The sequence below is a fragment of the Giraffa tippelskirchi genome, chromosome 12 (assembly GCF_054371585.1).
Source record: "Giraffa tippelskirchi isolate mGirTip1 chromosome 12, T2T-mGirTip1v1.2.pri, whole genome shotgun sequence".
NCBI lineage: Eukaryota > Metazoa > Chordata > Mammalia > Artiodactyla > Giraffidae > Giraffa > Giraffa tippelskirchi.
Window position 1 is genome coordinate 147,264,332 of NC_137286.1, and position 16,980 is coordinate 147,281,311.

The 16,980-nt window shown below is 42.8% G+C and overlaps 1 protein-coding gene across 1 annotated transcript in view; it reads left to right on the forward strand.

Moving 5' to 3' along the window:
- MYO16 (myosin XVI) overlaps positions 1 to 16,980 on the forward strand; it is a 467,123-nt gene that overhangs the window by 433,883 nt on the left and 16,260 nt on the right. The window contains exons 33-34 of the mRNA XM_081547232.1: positions 1,764 to 1,922; positions 11,746 to 11,831. Of these exons, the coding sequence (XP_081403358.1) occupies positions 1,764 to 1,922; positions 11,746 to 11,831 (245 nt within the window). The remainder of the gene's footprint in view (positions 1 to 1,763; positions 1,923 to 11,745; positions 11,832 to 16,980) is intronic.

Genomic DNA, 16,980 nt, shown 5'->3' on the forward strand with positions numbered 1-16,980 from the left:
CCCTGCTGCGTGGACTTTTCTCCAGTTGCAGTGAATGGGGCTTCTTGCTGTGGGGGCCGCGCTCTAGTTGCAGCCCTGGGCCTGCAGGCTTCAGGAGTTGCGGCTCCCAGGCTCTAGAGCACAGGCTCAATGGTTGTAGCCTGCAGGCTGAGTTGCCCCGTGGCCTGTGGGATCTCCCCAGATCAGGGATGGAGCCCGCGTCTCCTGCAGTGACAGGCGGATTCCTGACCACTGAGCCGCCAGGGGCACTCTCTTCACTTATTTTTTTTTTTCTTTTTTTTTCTTTTTTTTAATTTTTTTAAATTTATTCAACTATGTTTTTACTTTACAATATTGTATTGGTTTTGCCATACATTGACATGAATCCGCCATGGGTATCCAAAGAGCCAGGAGCTGCTCCCTGGGTCACGGAAGTGTAAATACTCCTGGCTGGTTGTCAAAGCCCTGCTCTTTTTGCCCTCCTTCTGTCTACCCACCACTAGCCTCTCTAAGCCTGGCACGCCCTCCTTGTGTGCCCACCAGGCACATGCTCACTCGTAACAGAGTGGATGCCACACGGCACGGAGAAGGGGCCTCTGAGCAGGACCCCGGGTGGGGAGGGGGTGCATCAAGCTGGGGAGAGGCCACCCCAGGCCCAGAGCGTGCGTTGGTGTGAGGCCTCTGGGTAGGGGCTCCGGGCCTGGGTGCTATCTGAGTGCACGTCCGAACCAGGGGAGGCTGTGCAGAAGGGAGAGCTAGGGTTCCGCCCAGCCTCGGGGGTGAGCTCTGCCTCCCTCGACATCACAGGAGATGAACTGTTCACCATCTGTACAATCCCGTAAAGCACATTACGTTTATATCCTTATGAATGGTGTGTCAGCCTAAAACTTCAGAAGGACCTAAGAGATGGAAGAGTCTGCTGGACACCCACAGCCTAGGGGCAGCAGCAGCATGGCAGATCCCGATGTAGCGCAGGAGTCCCCCCGGGGTGGGACTCTTGGGCAGTGGCATCTGTGTTTCTGCATCTCAGAGAGCTGAATATAGGACATTCGTATAAACATTTAGGTGATTTTGTTACATAGAGAATGCACAAGTAGGATTTTGAAGTCTTGATATTCCTAAGTGGGGACTCCCAGGTGGCTCAGAGGTAAAGAATCCACATTCAATGCAGGAGACTCGGGTTTGATCCCTGGGGCTGGAAGACCCCCTGAAGGAGGGCATGGCAACCCACTCCAGTATTCTTGCCTGGAGAATCGCATGGACAGAGGAGCCTGGCGGGCTATAGCCCGTGGGGTCACAAAGAGTCAGAAATGACTGAATGGGCATGCATGAATCCCTAAGTGGATGACAGCATATTTTGTAGCAATTAAAGTATAGCTTTTTTTTTCTCAAAACTGTAAGTTTGCCTCAGCTCTACTTAAAAACTCACAAAACTTTTAAAACATGAATATATTATCATATTTCTTTTAGGAAATAATCTTCACAAGATAGGCAGTTCTATAATTGCACATATGACATCAAAAATGCTATAGAATTTTGGAAATAGCAGATTTATGAAATTCACTATTGTGACTTAACACAGCCCATTACATTTAACAGGGGTACAGCAGACTGGTGAATATATTGTAGGCCATAAATCTGATTAGGGATGATTATTAACTTACTATTTCAAATGTAATGAACATTTGACTTCCTCAGTTTTATTCTTTCCTTACACTGTTTGATTCAACTTATTGGGTACATTTGATCAGGAAAGAATCATTTTTTTCTACAATTTATTTTAGGTTTCGAAACGAACATGAACCTTACTAGCCGAGATGATTTTGGTACTTCAGAAATTACATCAGAGACCCAGGACAGAAATGCAAATAACCATGGGATTCAATTATCTAATTCACTCTCCAGTGCAATGACTGCTGAAAATGGAAATTCCGTCTCAAACGGTAAGCATGTCTTTAAACTTGGAAGTAAATAGACACAGTTTTAAGTTGTATCAACTTTCTAGGGAGAACTAATTTAAAACAAAAATGAAGTAGGCTTAAAAACTGGGAAAGGGCATAAAGGATGAAATATCACTGTAGGATATATTGTCAACTTAATATTTTCAAGTTAAAGAATTAAAATTGCATTCAATATTAGCTAGCTTTTTTCCCCAGAGATTTTTAGTGGAGTATTTGGTCTGTGGAAGCCAGTATAAAATGAGACTTATCCTGAGCAGAGGAGATGATGCTCTAATAGTATTTTTAAAGAAAAATATAGTTATTTAAAAAAAAAAATTTGTATGTAAGAAAGCTGTGGTACATATACACAATGGAATATTACTCAGCTACTAAAAATAATGCATTTGAATCAGTTCTAATGAGGTAGATGAAACTGGAGCCTATTATACAGAGTGAAGTAAGTCAGAAAGAAAAACATCAATGTAGTATGTTAACGCATATATATGGAATTTAGAAAGGTGGTAACGATGACCCTATATGCAAGACAGCAAAAGAGACACAGATGTAAAGAACAGACTTTTGGACTCTGTGGGAGAAGGCGAGGGTGGGATGATTTGAGAGAATAGCACTGAAACATGTATATTACCATATGTGAAATAGATCACCAGTCCAGGTTCAATGCATGAGACAGGGTGCTCAGGGCTGGTGCACTGGGACGACCCTGAGGGATGGGATGGAGAGGGAGGTGGGAGGGGGGTTCAGGATGGGGAACACATGTACACACGTGGCTGATTCATGTCAATGTATGGGAAAACCACTAGAATACTGCAGAGTAATTAGCCTCCAATTAAATAAATTAGTTTAAAAATTTTTGTACGCAATAGTTGATTTACAGTGTTTGTTAGTTTCAGATGTACATCAAAGTGATTCAAATACACACACACACACATACATCTTCTTTTTAAGATTCTTTTCCCCTATAGGTTATTACAAGCAGTGAATATAGCTCCCGTTGATTATTTTCGTGCCTCAGAAGAGCGAAGGGAAATAGTATTGAAAGAATGGTAAACTCCTCACTGGTTTAGGTATTCGATGTGGGCATGTCAGTGGACATGTCTTATAGAAACTGACCTGGCTATGTGTATCTAAAAGTTCTCTAGTAGTGGCTTAGACAAACAGCTTATTCCTTCCACCCTAGAAGCAGCCCAGGGCTTCCAGGTAACGTCTGAAGAGAAAATTCAGACCAACCTTCTCTTGAAGAGACTGAGGGCTCGCTTGTGGGCTGCAATGAAGGCCAAGCAAGAAGGCCTGAATTCTAGGCTTTTCTCTGAAGGACATCAGGGGTGCTCGCCAAGTCCAGTGGAGGCGGCTGGGATGCTGGGGTGTGTCCCGTAGGACTGTGGGGACAGGATGTGTCCAACACCTCCCACAGCCCTAGGGTGAGCGTGAAGGGTCCACTGTAAGAGTCAAATGAAGAACTTGTTGGCCCCCAGCTCCTCTGTGAATCCTCTCAGTTCCTGGGGCCAGACTGAGGTCCTTCAGGACGACAGAGGCCACAGGCACCCAGAGGAAAAGAGTGGGTGAATCTATCCTAAAGGACAGTGACAGCATCCTTAGCTTCAGAATGTCCTTACAAACCACTTTTCAAATAAAAAGTCCAACACGTCATCAAAAGGAAACAGGCAGGTGAGCGCACAAAATAAGATGAAAAACTGCGAGCAGAAATAGCAGTGTATCCACAGGGCCTCAAAAGACTGGAGTTCAGAAGCACATGCTTTAAAGTAAGTATGTTTACTTTGCCTAAGGAGATAAAAGAATGAAAATCTCAGCAGAAATCAGAAACCGTAAAAACATATCAAATGGAAATTCTGAGATTGAAGAATACGGTCATAAAATTAAGTACAACAGAGGGTGAGTTTAAAGTTAATTAGACCACAGCCATTAAAAAAAAAATCCTAGGGAAGTGGAAGATAAATCAGAACATATCCAGAATGAAGACAAAGAAGCAGAGTGGAAACTTCAGAAATTGATTTAAAGACATAAAGGATATGGCGAGAAGGGTTATTGGGATCCTAGGGAAAGAAGACGGAGTCCATGGGGGAGAGAGACGATTTTGTGAGAAACGGGAGAGAATTTTCCAACACTGATGTAAATGCTAAGCCACTGGCTTCAGCTGGCAGTTCCTTATAAAGGCACTTTCCATATGACCCAGCAGCCACACCCCCAGGCGTTTACAGGAGAGAAATGCAAACAGCGTCCCGGGAACACCTGTATGCAAACACAAGTCCCGCCCTCGTTCACAGTCATCTAAAACTGGAAATCCTAAACAAATCAACTCTGAATATTCATCGGAAGGACTGATGCTGAAGCTGAAGCCTAATACGAAGAGCTGGAAAAGACCCTGATGCTGGGAGAGATTGAGGGTAGGAGGAGAAGGGGGCGACAGAGGATGAGATGGTTGGATGGTATCACCGACTGTCGGGACATGAGTTTGAGCAAACTCTGGGAGATGGCAGAGGACAAAGGAGCCTGCGTTCTGCAGTCCAGGGGATCACAAAGAGTCAGACACAACAGGGCGACTGAACAACAACAAAAACTGGAAATAAATAAAGTGCCCTTCAGCTGGCAACTGGACAATATTCGATATCTATTGCCCTGTAACAATTACCCCCGCCCCCAGAACTTAAGAGACTGTTGTTTGTAGTTTCTGCCAGTCAGGAACCTGAGTGTGCTGAGCTGAGTGCCTTGGGTTCAGGGTCCCTCGGGGAAGTGATCAGCCATCAGCCAGAACTGCAGGCATCTTGAGGCTAGCTGGAGAAATGTTCCAGCTTCAGTATCACTCACACAAGCATCTCCACAAGGGAGGCCTCACGACAAGGCAGGGTTTCCCCCGGCGCAGCTGTCCACAGGAGAGCTGGGAAGAGCCCCCAGGGTGGAAGCCACACTCGCTGCACAGCTGCTCCTGGAGGGGACAGCCAGTGCTCCGGCCACATCCAGCTTGTCGGCTTCGGGCCACATGTCCAGTTGACTCACGGGAGGGGGTTCTGTGAGGTGTGAGTGCCTCCAGGTGGGCCCATCAGGGACCACTTCACAGGCTGCTCAGCGCATGGAGCAACTCTGCGATAAAAAAGGATAAACCAGTACTACAGGTGACAAAAACGTATGCATCACAAAGGCATTGCATTGCATTAAAAAAAAAAAAAATCTAAAGACTCTGAGTCCATTTATTTGACATTTTGGAAAATGCAAGCACAGGGACAGTAAGAGATGAGTGGGCTGCCGGAGACCGGGGCTGGGCTGCTGTATGGACGTATCCAGGCCAAGGTGGTCTGTAAGGAGCAGTGGCTTCGTGGCCACGGTTGTGAGGGCTGGGGTCCAAGGTTAACGTGCTGGCTTGGGTGGCAGCCCTCTTGTAGGCTGCAGGTGGCTGGCTTCTTGCTTGTCCTCAAGTGGTGGAAAGAATAAGGTAGCCAGCTCTCTGGGGCCGCTTTTATAAGGGTGCTAACCCCATTTGTGGGGCCTTCACCCTCAGGATCTAATCATCCCAAAGGTTCCACCTCCTAACACCACCACTTTGGGGTTAGGATTTCAACATGTGAGTTTTAAGGGGACACAGATTTTCAGAGACCTTGTTACCTCCCAAAGGTTCTACCTCCCAATGCCACCACATTGGGGGCTAGAATTCTAATGTATGAATTTTAGGGGCACAGAGATGTTAAGACCGCAGCAGACTGCAGACGGGCATGTGATATTGACAAACAGGAGTGAGTGTGTTCCTGTAAATTCATGCTTCCCTGGTGGCTCAGACGGTAAAGAATCTGCCTGCAACGCGGGAGACCTGGGTTCAATCCCTGGGTCGGGAGGATCCTCTGGAGGAGGGCTTGGCAACCCACTCCAGTATTCTAACCTGGAGAATCCCATGGACAGAGGAGCCTGGCGGGACAGAGGAGTCCATGGGGTCGCAAAGAATCAGATATGACTGAGCAACTAAGCACAGCACAGCACATACAATAAAGGGGAATCTCTCTGTCCATAAGTGTGACTTTTAAAAAAGTAAATAAAACCCTGAGTAGAATAAATACAAAGAAAACCACACCTAGGCATATCAGAGTAAACCAAGCGTGAATCTTAAAAGCAGCCAGTGAAAGTGAAAGTCACTCAGTCGTGTCCGACTCTTTGCAACCCCACGGACTGTACAGTTCACGGAAACCTCCAGGCCAGAAGACTGGAGTGGGCAGCCTTTCCCTTCTCCAGGGGATCTTCCCCACCCAGGGATTGAATCTGGGTCTCCCGCATTGCAGGCAGATTCTTTAAAGCAGCCAGAGATTAAAATAAAAAGACAAATTACCTTCAGAGAATCAGTGGACATTCAAAGACAGTGAAATAACATATTTTTTAAAATGAGGGAGCAAGAAGGTGGGAAGGTATTTCACGTTGGCTGGTAGGTAGCCAGGATGATGGTACCCTGGCTTCACCCTGCTTTCTCTGATTTCCCTCTGGGTCCACATAAGGTCATAGGGTGTGTGTAGTTTTTCATCTGAGAATGTTGCTCACCCAAGGATGCTCACTGCCGACCTGCCCAGCAGGAGGAAGTAAATGGATCTTGGATAAAATCTAGCAGGCGATTCTCATCACGGGTCCCGCTTTGCTTAGGAGGAGTCATGGGGTGGGGAATTGATTGGAGCAGGGTTTGTTCAAGCTTGGCATGAAGGATCCCAGGGTAATGTGGGAAGGTTCTGTTGGCACCCAGCAAGAAGACGGGTTCAATGGCACGCACACATAGAAAAAGCCCCAAAATGTTTCTGAATGCTAGCCACCCCCGACCCCAATATTAAGCAGGGATTACATATAAGGGTTGGAAGTGTTGACTCATCAGATGGCAGCTTTTTGGTGCCTGGTGAGGAAATGACAGAGGTAGGACACAGAAGGGTTTTTATGCCGGCCGTTAAGATTTCCAGGGAGAGGACCCGCAGTTCCCCAGAAATGTGTTACCGCCCAGAATGGGCAGAGACTGTACCAGCTCCCGGGGCCACAGCACGGGCCTTCCCTAAGTTTTCCCTCTGATGTGAGCAGCCTTCTCAAGTAATCTGTTACTGCTCACATAGTGTTTTCATTTTACGCAGGTTATAGAAACTACATGTTTTATGTGACAATTTGAAAAATATAGGAGAGAATAAACAAGAAGTAAAAACTGCCATTCCTTACATTACCTGAAAATCTCCAAAACATATCTCATATTCCACTTTGTAGAATTCTGTATTTTTTTCATGCAAATATATCTGTGTGTTTATATAAGTTTTTTTTTTTTTTTTAAATAAAGCTTGAGCTACACTCTACACGTGGCTTTAACTACCTGCTTTTTTTCCCTGAGGGATCTCATGTAGTATATCTCCAGGTGAACAAATGCAAATCTGTGTTGTTGACAGCTTGTCATTAATTGTATGCGATGCAGAGCTTCTCATCAGATAGGACTACCATGACTTAAAATAAGCAAGTCCTACTTGTTGGATATTAGAATTATCTCCTGATTTTCCACCCTTGAAATAACACTAGGTGTTTATGTTGGATTACTCCAACTTGATTGAAATAGGCATTTTGTAAAACTTTTCATATTAGTGTGTAGTGTTTGAAATTATGTGTGTGTGTGTTTAGATGGAAATATAGAGATTAAATCTTTCTTACACATGAATATGTATGGCTGAGTCGCTTTGCTATTCACCTGAAACTATCACAACATTGTTAATCAGCTATACTCCAACATAAAAAGTTAAAGAGTAAAAACATTCCTTTCTGAAATCTCTGATGGTAACCCTTTATAAAAAGATAAGAATAACAAAAACATTGTATACCCTTATATTGAAATTAAATATTCCTAAAATGTAAAAACAGAATTTGAATGATGGCATCAGTCAACAAGCACATGAAAAGGGACTCTTTCTCAAAGGCTGCATGTATCTAGTATGAATGTAATAATTTACTATTTATTTTCAATTTTGGGGTATTTGAGGATAGCTGCTAAACAAAAAAGGAATTTAAAATATATTGTATGATCAAAACCGAAAACACAATTATTTTAAAAGGTAACCATATATCCTTTCATTTTTACTAAATTTTCACTCCCTGCCATTCTCCCCAGCTGACCCGGGGTGATGCTTATTCTCCCAGGAGGAAAGAGAACATAGGCATGCCCCTTTGACAAAATATATAATTTGTCTGTGTTTTCAGTCAAAAGCCAAAATCTATGGCTTTGGGAAATGATCCTAGAAAACTTAATACCAAAAACTCTGAGTCTTATTCTAAAAATCAAACTAAATCCCCAAACCAGTGGAACAAATGAACAAACAGAACTCCTGTGGACCCGATGGGAATTTTGTGGGATATGTTGCCTGAAATTAATCATATAACATTAAATATTTAGGAACATCAGGCTTCTAAACTTCAGTATGCAGCTGATAGTGTATATTCAAACCCTGGAACACAGATTTATATGTTACGCCTTAAATGCTTACAGAGAACAGATTTTAAAATAAAGCCAGGTCTGTATTCCAATTCGTAGAAGATCACTTGAAAATCTCAAGAGTTATGTGCACAAAAGGAAAATTATTTCGGCTAGGCTTTCAGCCTTTCAAAACAACTTGACGTGTTTATGTTGACCTACTTGTGTTGACACCATGAAACCTTCCCATGACTATGAAAATATCTGGCACAACACTCTGGAGACGCAGTGCCAGCCTTCACTGATTGGAACAGTGTTGCATGTTTCATAGGAACCCGTGAGTCCTGTGCCAAGGCCAGAGTCAGAAAATCCCTCCTGGTCAGTATGATAAAAACTGACTGAATATTATACATGTACAGCACATGATACACTGTTATTCAGTTGTTCAGTCGTGTCTGACTCTTTGCGACCCCATGGACTGCAGCACGCCAGGCCTCCCTGTCCATCACCAACTCCCAGAGTTTACCCAAACTCATGTCCATTGAGACGATGATGCCATCCAACCATCTCATCCTCTGTTGTCCCCTTCTCCTCCTACCTTCAATCTTTCCCAGCATCAGGGTCTTTTCCAACGAGTCGGCTCTTCCCATCAGGTGGCCTAAGTATGTTACATACAGACAAAGTATGATACGTATGTGGTCATTATAACCCAAATCAGTTAGTGGTACTGATTCACAATCACCAGCGTATAGTCAATATGCTTTCTGAATAAAGTCACGAGATGGGAATAAATGCTTAAAATAACTTGAATTTTAATTGAATCAGAAATCGTGTTATTTTCAAGGAAACAGTTTCTCTTGAATGCCAGTATCTGCACGCTACCTCTGCTACCCAGCAATAATGATCTGTTTGTTCATTTGCTGAAATATAGTTATATGTGGGTAATTATAGCTATCACCTACTTTAATTGCCATCTTTTACTGATGTGAACACAGGCTTAGATCTTTTCTCGTATACTTAATTATTCCCTGGACTTGTGGTTATTTATCATTAGATTAGAGAACAGTTTTTAGTGCTAGAACGTTGTCATTATATCAAACAAAATATTGTGAATCTGAAGATGTTTATTTTTGGGGGACAGACCTAACAAATTCTATATAGGCCATTTTCTGCTGCTTGAATTACTATGTATTTTATGTATGGCTGAGTCCCTTTGCTATTCATCTGAAACTATCACAACATTGTTAATCAGCTATGCTGCTGCTAAGTCGCTTCAGTCGTGTCCGACTCTGTGCGACCACATAGATATACTCCAACACAAAAAATTAAAGAGCAAAAACATTCCTTTCTGAAATCTCTGATGATAACCCTTTATAAAAAGATAAGGATAACAAAAACATTGTATACCCTTATATTGAAATTAAATATCCCTAAAATGTAAAGGGAGTTGGTGATGGACAGAGAGGCCTGGCGTGCTGCAATTCATGGGGACGCAGAGAGTCGGACACGACTAAGCGACTGAACTGAACTGAACTGACTGAAAATGTAAAAGCAGAATTTGAATGATGGCATCAGTCAACAAGCATGTGATAAGGGACTCTTTCTCAAAGGTTGCGTGTATCTAGTATGAATGTAATAATGGCAATTAAAATAATAGAGTCCTTACATTTGGTTTTACATTTACCACTGTCAGAAGATTTGCCTTTTTAAATCTGTGCTGTGTTTATCCTCAGCACATTGTAAGGATAATCTATGATGATAACAGTAGTGGGTGAGACCATTTCCAAGACCGGAAGCCCTACATTCTTTGCATAGACTCTAAGGCCATAGCGAACCTGGTGCCATAGTAGGACCCCACCACATTGCTCTGCGAACATCGGAGAAGGGCTTTTTCTCTTATACTCAAGAAGAGATCCAGACCGCTGGGGAGGGAGCCTTTGGCTGGGATCCATGGACCACACTTGACTGGAGATTTTACAACATCACCTTGTTTATGAGAATTGTATAGATTCCTTGGAACTCACACTGCTTTCTGATTCAGAGCCTACCTGCCCAGAGAGGCAAGCCTTCACTTGACAATCTGGAATATTGTGCAATTATCTATTCTGAGCAGCAGAAGGTAGTTTTGTAAGGGAAGCAGGCTCCTCAGGCATCCAGAGAGCCCTGCCCCACCCCTCCTTTTCATTTGAAGATATTCTGAAGTCATATTAAGTCATTTCTAGATGGGACTTAATTTCATTCCATTTCCCCCACCGTAGTTGGGCAGTTGGGTTGCAAATGACCGATGGGAGGGCCGCCGCCTCCGCGTCCCCACCCACCGCACCCCCGGCCCTGGCTGTCTTGCAGGCCACCCCAGAGTGTGGAATCCTCTCGAGTTCTGCTGCCTTAGCCCGTCCATCCCTTCCAGGCTGGCCCTCTCCCCTTTCCTCACCTTTCAAAATCCACCCCCTCCTGGAAGGCTCAACTGGAAGATGGCTCTTGCTCGCGTCTCCCAGCGCTGTGACCCAGAGGGTACCCCGATACTCCCTGACTTTCTTTGGCTGGCCCCGGGTGAAGCGGGTCTTGCCATTGACTTGGTTCTGAATTTGGATCCTCGCTAAGCTGAGTTTCCACCCGGATTCTACGAGCCATCTTCCAGTTGATAATTCAGTTTTAGAAAGTGGGTCACGGCCCTCTTCTCCTTGCCCAGGTCCCCCGTCTCTGTAAGAAGTCCAGTGAACCGAATTCTCTACAAGCAGACGTTCATCTCGCTTGTCACGGGCCCTGTGTCCCCTCTCACACTTTTGATACCCCTCCTTCACATGAAGCCCAAGCTTTCAGCTTTGCTGCACCACCTGGGCATACATTTCATTCCTGACTGTCTGCTCATCTAGCTCCCTGGAAATGCCAGCCTGTCTGATCTTAGATTTCCGCCCACCCTTCCCCTGTTTTTTTGTGTTTTGTTTTTAGTTTGTTTTTTTTTTCTCCCCTTTCAACTGCCCTGACCCCACAAATGGGAAGCAAACTGCAACCCCAGGAACCCATTTACCCTCATTGTCCACAAGCTTCTCTTTTTCCCCCATCAGTGTTTCATCAGACTTATTTTCAGCCTCTAGAAAGTTTCCCTTCTCCCCTTCAGTACTTCTTTGCTCACTTCTGTGCTATTATGAAATTTTTTCTTCTCTATCATTCTTTTTTTTTTTGCCAGTACACTTCCTCTTTGCTTAGCTAAACCTCCAGCAATGCCTGTATTCCCAAGCTGCTTTGAGAACTTTGTTATTCAATGTGTTTACTGACCTTCATTTCAATCTGTGAAATGTCACTCTTTTAGTTTGTTCAATAAGTTCCTGACTTACTTTATTCAAGGAAAGGACATGCAACTTAATGGCTCCGCTGTGTTGCCCTCTGTAGGTTTACCTGAAGAAGATGGGTTCTCCAGCCTGTCCGGGGGTGGAGCCTCCTCCTTTCAGAGACATAGAGAGAGTCACACCACTCAGGTAAGGACCCCTCAACGTCTTGATGCCCACCTTTGCTGTGATAACTGGAGCTAAAAGACAGGAAGAGTCTTGTGAAGGTGTGACCAAGAGTTTTAAAATAAAGACAAGCGTTTGTTCCCGCTGGACTAGGGAACACAGTTTTTTTCCAACTCTGCCTGAGGTTTCTTCTCAACATTCTTTCTCCTTTTGTATTGACTGACTCCTGTTTATTTTCTGCTCCTTTCCTGGTGGCTCGGGCAGTAAAGAATCTGCCTGTGGAGTGGGAGACCCAGGTTCGATCCCTGAGTCGGGAAGATCCAGTATTCTTGTCTGGAAAATCCCATGGACAGAGGAGCCTGGGGGGTTACAGTCCATGGTGTTGCAAACACTCTGACATGACTGGGCGAATAACATTTAAAAGAAGAATGTCCAGAACACATAAAACTTAATAAGTGATCTTAAATAAAACACTATAGACACACTTTATCTGTGGCATTACAGAGTCACTGTCAGGCGAAGAGAACGTTGCAGTCACTGAAGGGTCTTCATATTTCCTGCGTTTGACCTCAGCTGAAGTAAGAAGGCTTTAAGTGACAACATCGTGGACATAAAATGCTTGAAGCCCTTATGGTTTTATGGCCATTATCTCTCGGTTAGCCCCTCAAATCCCACGTAATCCAAATGCATCTACAAACTCTCATATCTTCAGAACACTGCAAAATCAAAATGAGTTTACAGCTCACAAAACGGTTTCGATACGCTTTCAGTGATTTCACATGCATGCATAATGTGTTTGGCCTCAAAAAGTTCACCCAAATAAAGAGGATTATCACTTAAAAACAAACTCTAGTATTTGTAGAAAGAAAAAGGATTTATATCAATAGTTTAGTGTTCTTTTTATGCTCATTTTTAAAATAAAGTCTTTAAAAAATATGACTTTGCTTTGAAGGTGGAACGCAACCAAAATGTATTAAAGATTTTACTGTTGATATATTAAAAATTATTGCTTTAGCAACAAGATTATCTTGTATGAAGTTGCAGTGCAACTTTTGCTATGTCACATATCTACATTAAAATTATCTAAAGTCAAGTATCTAGATGTTTCCATGAAACCAGCTATCCAGCTAAGGATCCAGTTTCCATCAGAATATTTGACATTATATAGGCACAGTTATATTATCAGCTGAGGTTTTTCTAAATAACACTGATGAGGTAGTGAGAAAAATCAATAATTTTAATCTTAAAAATAAATCTTACAGTAGGCAATATGCTGAAATCACTTATGTTGATATATAGGCATTAAAATAGAAAAAAAATGCTGATTGCTTGCAATAATAGATTGTCCTAATCTCCCCTCTGTTCCTCAGAGATGCACTTATTTTACCTTGTAAACATTACAGATGCTTTATCTACTATAAGTCACGGGGGACCTGCTCGTGAAGAACAGAACACTGGCTTGATTTTTGTCAAAGGGTTGACTCCTACCCGTTCGAGCTGAGTGGTAGAGACACCCTTCTCAGTGCTCCCGCTGTGACGTGGGGCATAGAGAAGAGGGTTAATCTGGAAAGAAGGCGCCTTAACAGAGGCGTCTTGGCAGCTTCCCTGCGGTCTTCCATTGGTTTGGTTAAGAGGTCAAGAGAGATGGGAAAGGTCACCTGGACTAATTTTCTGTTTTGTCTTTTTTTTTTTTAAGAGTTTTTTTGATGGGGGCCATTTTTTAAATCTTTATTGAATTTGTTACAATACTGCTTCTGTTTTATGGTTGTTGTTGTTGTTGTTGTTGTTTGGCCACAAAGCTTGTAGGATCTTAGCTCCCCAACCAAAGATCGAAGCTGCACCCCCTGCACTGGAAGGCTAAGTCTTAGCCACTGGACCCCCAAGGAAGTCCTGGGAATAGTTTTCCGTTCCCAGCTTTCACTGAGACCTTATTTTCAAAGGCAGACAATCCACGGTTATCTCATAGTGCATTTTTTTCAAGGAAATGGAAAACCAGGCTCGTTTTCTTGCATGCCTGGTGCTGGCATTCTCTTGTCAGGACACGTGTGTCAGTGTTGGGTACCTATCACGGTTAGGTGGAGCTCTGCCTTGAATGACCACACATCTCTTAGCATAAATGCCTCTTGGGTGACGTTTACAGAGGAAATATAAACACATCAGGCATATTGCATTCTAGATTTTCTAGTAAAGCAATTAAGTAAGAATTCTATAAAATCAGCCTTGAACTGACTGGGCATGCAGCAATAAAATTAAATGCTGACTAAAAATTGAATTCCTCTTTGAGGATGTCTGTATTTTAATTAACATCATCAGTGATTTTAATGAAATCCCTTTAAGGAAGATAAAATGTCTGGGCATTATTGCAGATAAAGAAATCAAGAAATAGATTTAGTAATTTGCCAGAGATCATAGGGAAAATGCAGAGTCCAGGGTTTGAACGGGTATCAAGATCCTCTGTCTTGTCTCTGAGAATAAACTTGCTGTAACTCATTAAGAGTGATGGAGACGTCATCTAGCTTTTACATAAAATTTGGAAGGCAAAGTCTTCCAAAACACTTGGGTCGAGATCAAACCAAAAGAAGTTCAAGTCAAGGTAAAAGTCTTAAATAGCTGTAGTGAACATCTATGATTGAGTTTTTAGCTGCTGGCCACATATTTAAATTTCTCACCGACAACAATGAAAATTTAAGGGAAGAGATTTCACCTTCCTCCCCTCCTTGGAGAGCTGGACAGATGCTTGTGACAGGCGCTCAGTCTGTCCACCGTGGATTATGAGTTGACAGACATACAGCAGAAGGGACGAGGATAGATGTCACCCCTGGGGGGCCACCTGGGGGTGCTGGCTCCCTCCAGGGGCCACAGATGTTAGCCCGTGTCTGTGACCACAAGCCACTGCAGTCACCTTGGGTCCAGCCCACATGCCAGACCTGCCCTTCTTAAATTCATGCCCAATTATTTTGCTTTCCAGTAATGCTTCTGCCTGTGAGAGTTAGTTTCTGTTGCTTACAAAGGAGAATTTTGACTGGCACACAAATTTGATTTTACTCTCATTATCTCTAAAATTAACTTTAGAGCCACAAGTGTTTTTTTTTTTAATTTTATTTTTCTATTCTCTATTTTGTTTAAATTGAAGTATAGTTGATTTCTAATGCTGTGCTAATTTCTGCTGTACAGAAAAGTGATTCCGTTATACACATACATACATTCTTTTTGAAATTTTCTTTTCCATTATGGTTTATCCCAGGAGATTGGATAGGGTTCCCTATACTAGCCAGTAGGACTTTGTTTTTTATCCTTTCTTTATATGATGGTTTTCATCTACTAACCCCAAACTCCTAGTCTATCTCTTTCCTTCCCTCACAGTGATATGGTGTGGTTTACAATCTTTAATTTTCATTTCATGCCAAACCTTCTGTTATATTCTTTAGCTTTTATAAAGAGTACTAAAAGTTGTTATTATTACCTGATGTATTCAGATATTCACTGTTAGAAATCATAGGTGGTTTCTGATAAAATAGGGGCCATCCAGGGCCTGAGAGCTTAATAAATATCTACTGCCTCTTCACACAGCCTCCAATGAAAGCCCGAACAGAATCAATATGCAATTGATCCGCATCAAGAAACAAATTGTTATGTGGTTTGTTTTACTGAACCATCAAAGGAACCTTTTTGTAATGTCACACATAAAAGAAATGAAGAGCTGCAGACCACTCAATAAGCCCAATGCCTTCTTTCTTTATCCACTGTATTTGTCACAGGGACTCCTTGAAATGTATTGCGGCAAGGAACAGAACAGTGTGTTAGATAAAGCAACCAAATGTAGACACCTTTCGTTTAATTGTTAAGGTGTGATTCTAAAACCCACGCTGGGAATTAGAAATTAGATAACCATTTCAAAAGGAATCACATATATCTCACTGATAAGCTACTAACCAAGGGAGATCTAACATAGAGCTTCCACACAGCTGAGGTTTCAGGAAATCTGTAGGCCCCACTCGTGACGTCCATATTACTTGCAAGAAATGAAGGCAGTAAATTAATTGGATGGTAGAAGTTAAACAGCAGCGTTTTCAACAGAAAGGACATGTCTTACATAGATATATAGAAACTTGGAAAATAACAAAAATAAATCCCATATTTTATATGTTTCCTTCATAGAATTGCACCCTGTGTATACCCTAGATGTTTCAAATGCATAATGTTTTTTCCGGGGAAGACACTGACTGTCATCAAAGAGGAAAATTCAGTTTTAAGAAGTATGAATGGGATGAGACAGCAGACTTGTGACCGTGCTTTTGTTTGTCTCACTGCTCCGGCGGGAGTCGGTGATGGACAGGGAGGCCTGGCGTGTGCTGCAGTCCATGGGGTCGCAGAGTCGGATGTGACTGAGCGACTGAACTGAACTGAACTACTGAAGTATACATGATAACTGTGTTTTTAAAAGGAGAAAGATCTCATGATATCTCTGCAGGTCACCTTTTTCCTTTTTAAAAATTTGATCACGGGACTTCCCTGGTGGTCGAGGGGTCGAGACTCTGCTTCCACTGTGGGGGCTACGAGTTCGATTCCTGGTCAGGGAACTAAGATCCCATGTGTGGCATAGCCAAAAAAATAAAAACATAGTCACAATTCTGATTTCTCATTCCTTCAATATTTAAAAAAAAAAAAAGGAAGAAGCCAGGATAAGCAGGGCCGGGAGTGACAAGAGTGGTGTGGAGGAAGGATGGGCTGGGAATTACAAGTTTTAAATCAGATGACAAAACAAAAACCTTGCTGAGCAAAGACAAGGTAGAAAGTCAGAGTGTCAGCCAGGCTGGGGTCAGGGAAGCCCTTCTGGTGGGAAGGAGCAGAGACCCTGGGTATAGCCAGCCTGGACCGTGAGATGGTCAGCGAGGCTGGAAGGGAGTAAATCTACATATTACTGGGTGTTTTCATGAAGAGCAATAGAAATTACCATGAGTTACGTGTTAGTGCTAGAAAAGGGGAGCTTTTAAGTTATAGACTCTAGCAAGAGGCTAAATGTAAAATACCAGTTATGATCGTATTGCATTGTCTTTCTTTAAAACAATTAACCAGCTTTGGAAACTTTGGTCTGCTCAGAAAATAAGTAAAGGGCAAGTATTTGCATGTTCTGTGAGTGGGAAATGTAAGACAAACAGCTCTACTCCTCCCA